Consider the following 13,456-nt stretch of genomic DNA (forward strand, 5'->3'; position numbering starts at 1 on the left):
CAGGACTACTCTTGGATTCCTTACTGATCCTGGGCTCTCCCATCATAATGGCCATGACTGATGCTTTCTACCATCAAATACCAGAACTTAGGTATTCATGCCTTTGTCACCTCTCAGCTGAACTACAGCAATGAGATATTCCTAGGCATGATACCTGCAGCACTTAGGAAACTCCAACTAGCACAAAACACTGCAGCACATCTCAGCAATACATGCAGCTGTGAGCACACTCCTGTCCTCTGCTCTCTACACTAGCTTCCTACTGAATACTGAATCAAGGTCTTAGTCTCCTGGGTCTGGGCCCTTGAGTACTTTGAAGATAAAGACTATCTAAATTTCCAGGACAAAATGTGATTGGCTGCTTTGCTCCTCTCACACAGTGAAACTTTACACCACAGTTTAGCTTTACTTTTATTGTTGAGACAGAACGTGTTCCAGAGGCCGTGGGAGACTATGGAACCAACACTCCCCAGGAACAATCACAAGCCCCCACTTTCTGTTCCAAGTGTAAGGCATTTCTTTGACCTTGCTTTCTCCACTATACACAAACCAACACCCACCTTACCAAAGACACTCCACTGCCTATGCTTCCCCTTGTGGGGAAGAGGATGGGAGAACATAACTGTAGTTATGTTATTTAATACACTATTAGGTGCCAAGAGATACTAATGAGTGTGGTATAAAAACCTATACAGACTAGAAGACAGCCTGGTATACCTCAGACAGCCTCCAGAACTCAATGCTGAAACAGGGTATACGAATCCCTCAATATACATGTGCATCTCTGTATCACAGCAAGAGCCCTTCCTACCTGCTCCAACTGATCCTACCATTCGGTACAGCTACACCTAACAGTTAACACAACCAGAGTGCATCTAGATTAGCATTACAATTCAAGCCTGCAGAACCCAGCCCAGCCAATGGAAAATTTGTTCACGTGCACTTATGGCACCTTCCCCCACTCCCCTGCCAGTGGTAATGCCAGTTCCAGGATTGCAGTTAATACGGTGTTGTAGGGGTGGCACCTATCTTAACTCTTGGACAAAACAGAAGCAAGATTAACAATTTAAAAATAATAATATAATAAAAAAAGCTGGTGTGGGTGGTAGGCAAAGTTGGCCACTAGCTCTTGGACCTAAGAAACCACATTCCAATGAGGCAAGGCTATGGAGAAGTTCAAGGGTGTCTATTACACAAGCCTCATTTCACCTTTAAAGTGAAAAGAATAATAGACTTTTTCTGTTTTCATGTTCAGTTCTAAAGCTAGGTCTTTACTGACAGTAACAATACACCTTTGGGAAGAGTGAATACTCACACTGTTCCTTGCTATCCTTATTTCTCCTTCACCACAACTGGGCTTTGATAAGCTACTTCCTACCAAGAAGTAGCAAACTTATTTTCTTCCCTGGTGTGTGAGGTTTTGTTTTGGTGGGTTTTTTTGGAGGGGGAAGGAGTTTAAACACCCTTGAGAACCAGCTTTTCGTAGCTCACAACAATGCTGCAGGCAGACGCATCAATACTAAACAAAATGATAGGAGGCAGCTCTAATATGCTGCATTATAATGCACAGCATTAGCCCAGGGGTGGTCTCCAATTCATTTGAACTAGTAAAAGGCAGTTAGCAGCACATTCCTATCCAAGACAGGCTGAGAGAAAAGTCATGTACACGAGCTGACAAATCTGGGAATATATGGATTTTATTTAAAAAAATACCAGTTAAAAAAAAAAAAAAAAAAGACAAGCAAGGTTAGAATTATCACCCTAGTAGGATTTCTCCTCCCTCTACACCTCTCAGATAGTGGCCTCTTGTCCAGTTTCACCATATCTGCTGACTTGGTCTTGGCCTGTATCCTACACTACATAGCTGCCACTGTCTTTATTCCCCCCCCCTCTATTATTTGCCTCTCCCTTAAAGCAGCAATTGCTGAATATTCACCATTACACCGCAGATCCACCTTAATTTTCCTCATTGGACCTAACCATCTAGAACACACACATTAAATGATTCATGTCTGTTAAGGTCAAACTTATCACAGAAGAATTTGCTGCAAAATGAAGGAAACTAATCCATTATTGGGGGAGAAAAAAAGAGTATAGGTTAACCATGCCCTAAAGTGGGGCAATATATTATTTTGCATATCACACAGGAGGAGCTACTCTCACTCTGTTGAGCAACAGAGTTTTGAGAACTAGTACTGCAAGAGTGTCTTCTGAAAGGCCGGCAAGGAAGAGAGGGAGGAGAAAAAAAAAAAAAAATCTAGACTGACCCACAGTGGAGAGTAGAAATATATAATCGGAGCAAGCCACTGTAAAACAAACACCTGGCATTTTGAAACAACAAGGGTTTGGTATCAAACCATTGTATTGTCTAACTATCATTAATTTCCTCCCCAACTCGGATTTTATTTTATTTTTTTTTAATTATGGATTTCAGCTATTGGGTTTTAGGCAGATTTAGACCAACAGTCTCTCTATAGCTTGCTGGACCGATTGAATCTGAGGCTTCAGTTGTGACCCTTCCTTGATGGTAATTGAGCAAGCAATGACAGGCCGGGAGACACCACATGCCCGGCCCAGTGCCTGCTTGGAGCGCACAAAGACATAGGGCACGTTCTTGTCCTCGCACAAGAGAGGGAGGTGCAGGATGATCTCCAGGGGCTCAGCATCTGCAGCCATCACAATGAATTCTGCTATTCCTCTGTTCAGTGTTTTAGTGGCTGTAGAGAGAGAAGGAAGACATCTTGGTGTGGAGCATATTAACACGAGAACATTAGGAAACACAGAAATCTATTTAGTAACAGTGCATCTATTCTAGGTAGATGCCATGGTAATGCTACTAGGAGCCCTAGTCAAGGACCAGGACCCCAGTGAGCTGGGTGTTGCACAACCAGAACAGAGATAGTCCTGCCCCAAAGAGTTTGTGAAAATCTCCTGAGGAAAGTGGTGGATTTGGTGTCATAAAAACCCCATACAGATTGGACAAGGCTGTGGGGAACGTATTCTATGAAACAAACCTGTACTGTTTGACAGGGAGGGAGTGAAGGAAGGGGATATATGTGATTGTATAGATACAACTGATCCAATAACTTTTTTCATTCTATTTTTTATAATTAGGACATAGGAGTCTGGTCTGTCAGTATCCTTGCCCAAAGCCAGTAGTGCCCAAACTTTCCCCTTCACACGCTGTCTTACCAGTAATGGAACATGTCCACAGCCCCCTGGGCTAGGAGCAAAGTCACAGCCAGGCCGAGGACAGAGTGGGGGCAGGTGGCTGAGCTGTGGCAAGGAGCAGGGCTGCAGCCAATGCCAAGGAGGGGAGCCAGGGCTGGGCTGGACTGGGCCGGGCCCTGCCACCCCCCACCCCAGACATTCCTCTACACCCCCCAGTTTGGGGACCACTGTCCTAAACACTATCAGTTCTTATGCAGCACAGCAATGGGCACTACAGACAAATATTAAGGATGTAATCCTGACAAATTAGTCTCACCACCAGCCAGCCATCTTCTATAACACTCTCCCCTGCTACCCCTCCCCACAACACACAGGAACTGTTACACCAACAACCCTATTTTGTGCAGTTAACAGAGAGGCAAGTGAGAGCTGCACAGTTTTGCTGAAAAGGTTAGTTTTGTTCCTGCTAGAATATTCTGTAAGGGAAAAGAAAAGAAACCCCAAACATTTGCCCAAGCCAGAAACTGTATAAAACAAACAATGTGGATTTGGAAGGGTGAATTACCAAACATCCTAGTTCCACAGCTGGAGACAGGAGAAGACAACCATCATCTGCAATATCAAGTGGGGTAAACTAGATGCTCTAGGAATTATCTGGGGGAAGTTCTCTCATCTCAGAAGTCAGACTTAGATCATCACAGTGATCCCTCCTAGCCTCAGGATCTATTAAACCCTTTCTTTACTGTAGGCAAACACAGCATGTCTTATAACAAACAGACCTCACCTTCATTGGCACCCTTGCGTAGCTGTTTGTAGTTGCAGGACTGCTGTACAAGGTCCAGCAGGGTTTTGGTGAGTTGTGCATCAGCCAGTGGGTAAGCTTTGGGGTTGACTTCGGCCTCAGTCTAGAAAAAAGGCAAGAATTACAAGAAGCAGAGAAAAGCTTCACTTGTAACTTTCACAGGCAGGTACTGAGTTTAACACATCCAAACTCCCTAGAACCACAGGTTCACATCCTGCCAGGATCAACTCAGTCCCTGACTCTTCTAAAACACCTACACAAAATGTATCCGCAGATGAGAGAGGAAACACTGAGGTCCCATCTGCTCTGCATAGACACTAAAGATTGCATGGCATCCCAAAGTTACATACACACACAGGTTTGTTCTAGTCCTAAACCAAAGTTCCCCTCCACATGCTGTTTCACATATACCATGCCAATCCAGCCCAGAGGTAGTTCAGCAGTGAGCCCTTTGCAATTTCAGGTGCTTTGTTAATATAAAATGCTCTCCCTGTGTTGGCAGATAAACAATTGCACATTTTTAGATCTGAACTTAAAAGAATAATCCTGTAAAGAGAGTCAGGCACCAGGTTTATTTTTTAAAAGGCGTGTTTTAAAAATTAAAAATGGAATGTTCCGAGAACAATTCAAAAGGAAATCTACTTACCACTTCTCCCCTCCGCAAGTGTTAGAACAATTGTGTGCTTGTGCATAACAAGCAAGAAGTAAAATCAACCAGGCTAGTTTGTGTCCATGATAAGTGAAAACAAACAAACAGCATCAATAGGGAAAGAGTTAGAATTCTTTTCTGTTTTCATGAAGGCTTTTCTAAAACCTTATGTTAACAATTAAACTGTTCTAGAGCTGCACAAACAAGTGACAATTTTTAAGGCCCTTCTGTAACAGCAACATGCTTTTGCTCAGGGTCAGCACTACACCAGACACATTGTAAATATTCAGACAGGTGATTGTGGAACTGAAAGGAGAGGACACAGGTTTGTCTAGACAGAAACAGCTCTGCTTCTCCAGTTTGAGATTTTCTTATGCCTTAGAAGGGCATAACAGGATACCTCCTAAAGCAGACAGTGTGATCCTGCTGGGAGAGCAATACAGCAGTGCACAGACAATCCAGGAAGTTTTTGGAAAGTGTAGGGGACAATTTCCTGGTGCAAGTGCTGGAGGAACCAACTAGGGGCAGAGTTCTTCTTGACCTGCTTCTCACAAACTGGGAAGAATTAGTAGGAGAAGCAAAAGTGGATGGGAACCTGGGAGGCAGTGACCATGAGATGGCCACGTTCAGGATCCTGACACAAAGAAGAAAGGAGAGCAGCAGTATACGGACCCTGAACTTCAGAAAAGCAGACTTTGAGTCCCTCAGGGAACTGATGGGCAGGATCCCCTGGGAGAATAACATGAGGGGGAAAGGAGTCCAGGAGAGCTGACTGTATTTTAAAGAATTCTTATTGATGTTGCAGGAACAAACCATCCCGATGCGTAGAAAGAATAGTAAATATGGCAGGCGACCAGCTTGGCTTAACAGTGAAATCCTTGCTGATCTTAAAAACAAAAAAAAGAGAAGCTTACAAGAAGTGGAAGATTGGACAAATGACCAGGAGGAGTATAAAAATATTGCTCAGGCATGCAGGAGTGAAAACAGGAAGGCCAAATCACACTTGGAGTTGCAGCTAGCAAGATATGCTAAGAGTAACAAGAAGGGTTTCTTCAGTTATGTTAGCAACAAGAAGAAAGTCAAGGAAAGTGTGGGCCCCTTACTGAATGAGGGAGGCAACTTAGTGACAGAAGATGTGGAAAAAGCTAATGTACTCAATACTTTTTTTTGCCTGTCGTCTTCATGAACAAGGTCAGCTCTCAGACTGCTGCACTGGGCAGCACAGCATGGGGAGGTGGTGACCAGCCTTCTGTGGAGAAAGAAGTGGTTCAGGACTATTTAGAAAAGCTATATGAGCACAAATCCCTGGGGCTGGATGTGCTGCATCCGAGGATGCTAAAGGAGTTGGCGGATGTGATTGCAGAACCATTGGCCAGTATCTTTGAAAACTCATGGAGATCGGGGGAGGTCCTGGATGACTGGAAAAAGGCTACTGTAGTGCCCATCTTTAAAAAAGGGAAGAAGGAGGATCCGGGGAACTACAGGCCAGTCAGCCACACCTCAGTCTCTGGAAAAATCATGGAGCAGGTCCTCAAGGAATCAATTCTGAAGCACTTAGAGGAGAGGAAAGTGATCAGGAACAGTCAGCATGGATTCACCAAGGGCAAGTCATGCCTGAATAACCTAATTGCCTTCTATGAGGCGATAACTGGCTCCATGGATGAGGGGAAAGCAGTGGATGCGTTATTCCTTGACTTAAGCAAAGCTTTTGATACGGTCTCCCACAGTATTCTTGCCAGCAAGTTAAAGAAGTCTGGGCTGGATGAATGGACTATAAGGTAGATAGAAAGCTGGCTAGACTGTCGGGCTCAGCGGGTAGTGATCAATGGCTCCACGTCTATTTGGCAGCCAGTATCAAGCAGAGTGCACCAAGGGTCGGTCCTGGTGCCGGTTTTGTTCAATATCTTCATTAATGATCTGGAGGATGGCGTGGACTGCACTCTCAGCAAGTTTGCAGATGACACTAAACTGGGAGGAGTGGTAGATACGCTGGAGGGTAGGGATAGGATACAGAGGGACCTAGACAAATTAGAGGATTGGGCTAAAAGAAATCTGATGAGGTTCAACAAGGACAAGTGCAGAGTCCTGCACTTAGGACGGAAGAATCCCATGCACTGCTACAGACTAGGGACCGAATGGCTAGGCAGCAGTTCTGCAGAAAAGGACCTAGGGGTTACAGTGGATGAGAAGCTGGATATGAGATGACAGTGTGCCCTTGTTGCCAAGAAGGCTAACGGCATTTTAGGCTGTATAAGTAAGGGCATTGCCAGCAGATCGAGGGACGTGATCATTCCACCCTATTTGACATTGGTGAGGCGTCATCTGGAGTACTGTGTCCAGTTTGGGGCCCCACACTACAAGAAGGATGTGGAAAAATTGGAAAGAGTCCTGCAGAGGGCAACAAAAATGATTAGGGGGCTGGAGCACATGATTTATGAGGAGAGGCTGAGGGAACTGGGATTGTTTAGTCTGCAGAAGAGAAGAATGAGGGGGGATTTGACAGCTGCTTTCAACTACCTGAAAGGGGGTTCCAAAGAGGACAGATCTAGACTGTTCTCAGTGGTACCAGATGACAGAACAAGGACTAATGATCTCTAGTTGCAGTGGGGGAGGTTTAGGTGAAAAAGTTATTCCTAATATCTGACTAGGAGGGTGGTGAAGCACTAGAATGTGTTACCTAGGGAGGTGGTGGAATATCCTTCCTTAGAGGTTTTTAAGCTCAGGCTTGACAAAGCCCTGGCTGGGATGATTTAGCTGAGAACTGGTCCTGCTTTGAGCAGGTTGGACTAGATGACCTCCTGAGGTTCCTTCCAACCCTGATATTCTATGATCTAGTGGCTAAAACACAGAGTGCAAATTGGGAGACCTGGGTCACGTGCCACTGGATGGCTGGGTGAGCTCTGGCAAGTCATGTCACCTCTATAAATTTGTTAGGCTCTAAGGTGCCACAAGTACTCCTCATTCTTTTTGTCGATACAGACTAACACGGCTGCCATGCTGAAACCTCTATAGCTCAATTTCCCTCTGCAAAGTGGTTTCAAATCTACAGACAAAAAGCACTATAAGAACTAAATATTGTTATTGCTTCAATAATTTTTGCTGTATGTTACCCCTTTAAATAACCCCTCTGTATTATGGTCAATTAACATTCAATAAACAGAGACTCATGCTGTGAAATAAGCAGCAACATCCTGTACTTTTCTCATACCCTATCACAAGGCAGGGGAGGGGGGAAAGCATAACCTCCACGTGCTCCCACCCAGCCCTGTACTCCCGCACACCGAGAGGTGGTAAGATAACTGGTCTCCGCAAGCTCCCACCCCACCCAGCGGAGGAGCACGGCGAGTGAACGGGGATCGGGACACAGCGCTCAGAGGAGGGCGAGCAGTTGCCCACACAAAAGCCACAGGCCATGACGGCAGTTGCTGTGACCGGCCAGCTGCCCTGTGCGCGGCAGCGGGTGTTCAGCTACACTGGCGCCCCAGCGACCTCTTCCCCCTCCCACGTGGCGGCGCCTGTGCTCCACGTGCCCCGGCCCAGGCAGGGCTCCCGGTAGCCAGCCCGGCGCTCCCCTGCCTTGCGCACGCTGCTCACAGAACGCGGAGCGTCCGAGCGTTCCGCCCGCCCCCACGTGCTCGGCCATCAGCCCACATGGACCACCCCGGCCGGGGCGCCGCTCACCATGGCTGCGCTGTAGGCGAACCGAGCCCTTCCCTGCGCGGCGCGGAGCGATCCTCTCGGCCCGAAAGCTTCACGGAGGAAAAAACCCTAAAACGCTCTAAGTGCGTCGCGCCCGGAAATGAGGTTTAGCTGAGCCCGACCGGGGCGGGGAGCCAGGAGAGAGAGACTCTCATCTTAAAGGGCCAGCGCTGCTCTTTTTAAAAACCGGCCGGGTCTAATCTGGATATACGTCGGTTGTGTTGTGCATTGCGCCCCCTGCGCGTGATCAGGTCCCATTACAGAAGCAACAATTCAGGAACCAGAGACCAGCTTTGCTTGCAGCGAAAAGGGATTTTGGCGGAAATAGTCTTCAAATTCCTGCTCAGCCTGGGGTTTCCATATAGAGATTGTTATGCTGGAGGTTAGAGGCAGAGCTGAATTCTGATTTCAAATGCATTCTGAATAGAAAGACAAACCCAGGGCCACCCAGAGGATTCAGGGGGCCTGGGGCAAAGCAGGGGAGCTGCAGCGCTTGTACTCACCCGGCGGTGTCTTTGGTGGCATTTCGGCAGCGGGGAGCCCTTCAGTCGCTCCACATCTTCAGCAGCATTGAAGAGCCCCCCGTCGCTGAAATGCTGCCGAAGACCCGGAGCGACTGACGGGCCCCCCACTGCCAAAATGCTGCTGAAAACCCAGACAGCTGCCCCTCTTGGTGGCCCTGGACAAACCTACTCACACTATACAAGGCACATAAATTATTCAGGGTACAGTTTGGAGTAACAAGGTGAGATTTTAGCTAGGCATCAACATAGTTTTCCAACAGTGCGATCTTTCAGACAACTGAATCCTCTCCCAAAGAAAGAGTAGGACGCTTTGTTGACAGTATACTGAAGGATACAATTCCCTACTAGCCAGGGTATGGAGAATGAACAAGATGTGTCTGAAAAGTATGTCATTACAATTTTAATTTCTGTTGCTTTAGACTCTAAGTATCTGCTTTTCAGAACAGCTGATAATTCACAATTCTAGTTGAAGGCTCTAAAAGCTGTGGCACTTTGGAGAACCAGGCTCTAAATTCTGTATCAGCTGATTGCCTCTCTTGATCCTTAGTTACTGACTTTAATCTATATTGCTCTGGATCTCCACATGTAAAACATTGAGAAATAGAAATAACATGTTATAGTTGCAGGATATACAGGGGCACACAATTACACCTCTACCCCGATATAACGCTGTCCTCGGGAGCCAAAAAATCTTACCGCGTTATAGGTGAAACTGTGTTATAGCGAACTTGCTTTGATCCACCAGAGTGCACAGCCCCCCCCACCCCACCGATCACTGCTTTACCGTGTTATATCATGTTGTATCGGGTCGTGTTATACCAGGCAGGGGCGGCTCTAGGCACCAGCAAAACAAGCTGGTGCCTAGGGCGGCCAAATCTAGGGGGCGGCAGGCTGGGCCGGTGGACCTGCCGCAGTCATGCCTGCGGCAGGTCCGCTAGTCCCGGGGCTCCGGTGGACCTGCCGCGGGAGCTCAACCGGAGCCGCGGGAAGAGGGGACCAGCCGCGGGAAGAGGAAGGGCGGCGCAGCACACCGGGCTGCCTGGGGCAGCCTGATTTCTAGAGCCGCCCCTGATACCAGGGTAGAGGTGTATATGCCTTTTGCTGTAACTCCACCTTTGTTCTCTTTTGTCTTTCCATATTTCATTCTTTTTTTAGTCTTTCTTCCATCTTCCCTATTCAGAAAGGGATGCAAATGTTTAACTCATTTTTTAAACTTTCCTAGTTCCAAATGCAATAAAACCATCATGATAATTTTCTGGACTTGGAGAAACATAAGCAAATATTGTGCCTGCTAATGTCATTCATCCTTGTTCCCTTCCCTACTCCAAACAAAACACATACACACTTAGTGTTGGATTATGAATTCCCAAAACATCCTTACTGATGCAAAACACAGGACTATGAACACAGGATCTGTTCTGCAGTTCTGTGCAGATCAGAGAATGGATGAAAGGCATCTCTATGCCCCCTGAATGCTGCTGTAAGGGTAAGTTAAAGGTGGATGCTACTGGGTGGCAATGCTAAACGTTCAGCATTCTAAGTGAATCTATGCTGGGAAAAACTGCTGTAATTATAGTTCTGGCGACTCTACAAGGCAGTTACTGCACTACAGCAGCAGTTCAGGCGTCTCAAACACACACAGCTGATGAGTTTCAACTCTGACTTGAAGGGTCTGTTGGTGCCACTAGACCTGAGTAAACCAAAGTTGTGACTGCAGGCCTGAGTGAACCAGAGGTCTTCCATGCTGTGAACTTTAACCAGCCTAAGATGCTAACAGACAGCAAGCAAAATGTGTAACTGTCAGCAATCTCAGCTTGCAAATGTAGGAGTTTAAAACAGCAAAAGCGGCGGGGAGGAGGGGGAGAGGGGGAGGAAAATCTGTATGCGTTTGTTCTGTGAAGGCCAGAGATAAGCTTGTGGATGAGAACTTTTTCTAACACGCTGAAATGTAATGCCTAATGTAACTGCTGTTGGGAAGGGAGGGGTGAGGGGGAAAACCGAACAAAAGGCTTACACAAACAAGGGGGGTATAAATGTTGGGACCCCGCCTGTGAGCGGGCGTGCAGGATTTGAGAATGCTTTTCTCCCTGGCACCTATTTGGGCTCAAATAAACCTGGTTTTGCTTCTCCACCCTGGTGTGATAATTAGTGCGAAGCACACCGGGCAACGAACCCTGCTGTTGCTCCGCCTCGGGCTCTTTGAGCCGGCAACAGTTTTGGCGTCCCTGGGTGGGCTCGAGGCAAAATTGTACCTTGCCCGGACTCCTCCAATGGCCAGTGGACGATGGTCACAGCCGACGCCCAGCGCGCACCGGTGCCTTTACCGGGGGCCTCGGCAGAGACGCGTCAGGCTGACCTTGGAGGACACAACGGTGCAACGCACTCAGATAGTGGAGAAGCAGCTGCGGGCGACGGTGAGGAACCGGTCTCGTGGATAAGGTAGGAACAGTCCAGTGGTGTGGACTTTTGCCCGAGGCTCGGGACGCCCAGCCGTTGTAATTCCCACTAGACGAGAGAGCGTCCTATAGTGGGTCAAGGGCAAGCCCATTTTATGGGGCAAGGACAGGGTAAGGTTAGTAGGGCAAGGTGTACGCCCCTAGAATGCATTCTAGCAAATTGGAAGGTATTTGGTTTGGATCCAATGACTAAGAGTAAACTGAAAAGATTTTGTACAGTAGACTGGCCTCAGTATCAGTTAGAGGACCAGGAAAGGTGGCCACCAGAAGGATCACTTAATTACAACATGATCCTTCAATTATTTCTGTTTTGTCAGCGAATGGGTAGCTTTTGAAGCTGTTTGTATAGAGAGCTCTTGGGAAAAATCCCTCATCATATGCCCCAGAGCTGCACTGGGAGGAGAACTGTCCGTGGGAATGTCTGTCTCTGCTGGGCTCATGCCATTTGAATTTATTGACTGTGCAGCAAGATAAGATGCATCGTGGCAATAGGAAACAATGGCCTTGGTGTGTGTGTGTGTGTGCATACCTGTGTGAGTGTTCGTTACTGGAAGACGCCCAGACTGCCCTGTGAAGCGATTGCTAATGATCAGGAGTATTCTAACGCAAGCCCAGTAACTAGTGGATCTTTAGGAGATCCGACCCACGGTGGGCTGACTCAGCCTGGTATCGTCCGGCGAGGAAGCTGCCTGGGTCTAGGAATGTGTGAACCCATCTGCCCTCCCCCACTTCCTTTCCGTATGGGCTACTGACAGTCTGATCATCTCACTGGATGCAATCAGAGTATGCGGCGCTGTGTCTCCCAGAGACTAGCCGACGCTCTTTGCTGAAAGGAGGTGTAGGAGAGTCAGTCATCCTCGTTAGTCTCTCCTGTGTGAATGTTCTGTAGGGAGAGATTCTTAGTTTATGAGCCGCTAGCGCGGACAGGGTACCCTCTCTCTGTGTGTAAGTGGAAAATGGGTAAGGGACAGTCTAAAAATTCTACCTCACCCCCTAAGGGTACCCCAGCATAGTACATGTATGTACATTATGGTCCTAAAACCTGCAGGTATTTAGAGAATTGGAATCTTCACATGCATGAAGATCCATCTAAACAGTGCCCATTAGAAGGTATCTTCAATCTAGATAAGATCATATATCTCAGAGGAGCTTTTAATCACAAAGAAGAGCCTCTGACACAGTGTGAGCAATTTGTCTAGGAACGGGTTAATTTGAAATCCAGCTTGTCTAAGAGCTGAAGGGAAAAGTTGCTTTATGTTCAAGGTCAAGGACCAGCACAGACTATGCTAAGTGCAAAAAACAACTGCTTTCAGCCCCAGCTGGTTGTGGAAAATAGAGACAGAGGCAAACCAAAGGCAGTACAAGTTACAGAACTGAGATTGCATTTGCAAAGCTTAATGGTTCAGTGAGATCCAACAGTTTTTGCAACCCTGAAGCCGGACAGGCAGCTGACCTGAACTGGAATCTCTGAAAGAGACGCCGCAGGAGATTCCAGGGTGTAAAAGAACAGCCCTCCCAAGAGTGGAAGCATGTTGGAAATTCTGGACAAGCTGTATACAGAATAATCTCCCGTCCGGCTATTCCCCTTCTCTGAACATTATACACAGACGTGGCCAGTCTGTATATGTGTAAGTATTAAAGTGGCTTAAGGCTTGGGGCATTCATATTTTTCCTGAGTGATGTGGGAGTGTTCCCAATACTCTCCATTGTTGTTTTATTATTTTTGATGAAGCTTTAAAATTTGGATATATGGTGTGCTTTCTCTATCCACCCCCCCACCGTCCTGCAATGTCAGTTTGATCACCTGACATGAGGGATAATTGGTAACAGAAATTTGTCACAGTTTGGTGAGCAATAGAGAATGGGGAGCCCTGCAGAATTTACACCATCTATCTGTTTTACCCATGTTATTTTATGTTTGCTTTGTTTGGTATTGTTGGTGTTATATGATAAGGAATGTATGGTTAAAGGTGAGCCCTAATAGAATAAGGAAACACTATTTGGTTTTGGTGCACTATCTAGTTTTGGCTCTGTTCTGTTTAACCGGTTACTGTTGTTTTTCTGCTCTGTTCATTTGGGCGTTAGGTGTGTGGGCGGAACTGAACTTCTCGTTCGTAATTCCTCAGGGTGGAAGCCATGTGTGCGATGAAGCTCT

At 46.8% G+C, this 13,456-nt stretch overlaps 1 protein-coding gene across 1 annotated transcript; it reads right to left on the reverse strand.

The window, feature by feature from the left end:
- Window positions 1-1,679: 1,679 nt before the first annotated feature.
- SNU13 (small nuclear ribonucleoprotein 13) lies at window positions 1,680-8,461 on the reverse strand. The gene is made up of 3 exons (XM_039498078.1): window positions 8,304-8,461; window positions 3,956-4,076; window positions 1,680-2,717 (listed from the first exon to the last, which is right to left on the reverse strand). Exons 1-3 carry the CDS (start codon window positions 8,304-8,306, stop codon window positions 2,455-2,457), a joined length of 387 nt encoding a protein of 128 aa, XP_039354012.1. The 5' UTR covers window positions 8,307-8,461; the 3' UTR covers window positions 1,680-2,454.
- Window positions 8,462-13,456: the final 4,995 nt, after the last annotated feature.

The sequence above is a fragment of the Mauremys reevesii genome, linkage group 1 (genome assembly GCF_016161935.1).
Source record: "Mauremys reevesii isolate NIE-2019 linkage group 1, ASM1616193v1, whole genome shotgun sequence".
In the NCBI taxonomy this organism is placed as follows: Eukaryota; Metazoa; Chordata; order Testudines; family Geoemydidae; genus Mauremys; species Mauremys reevesii.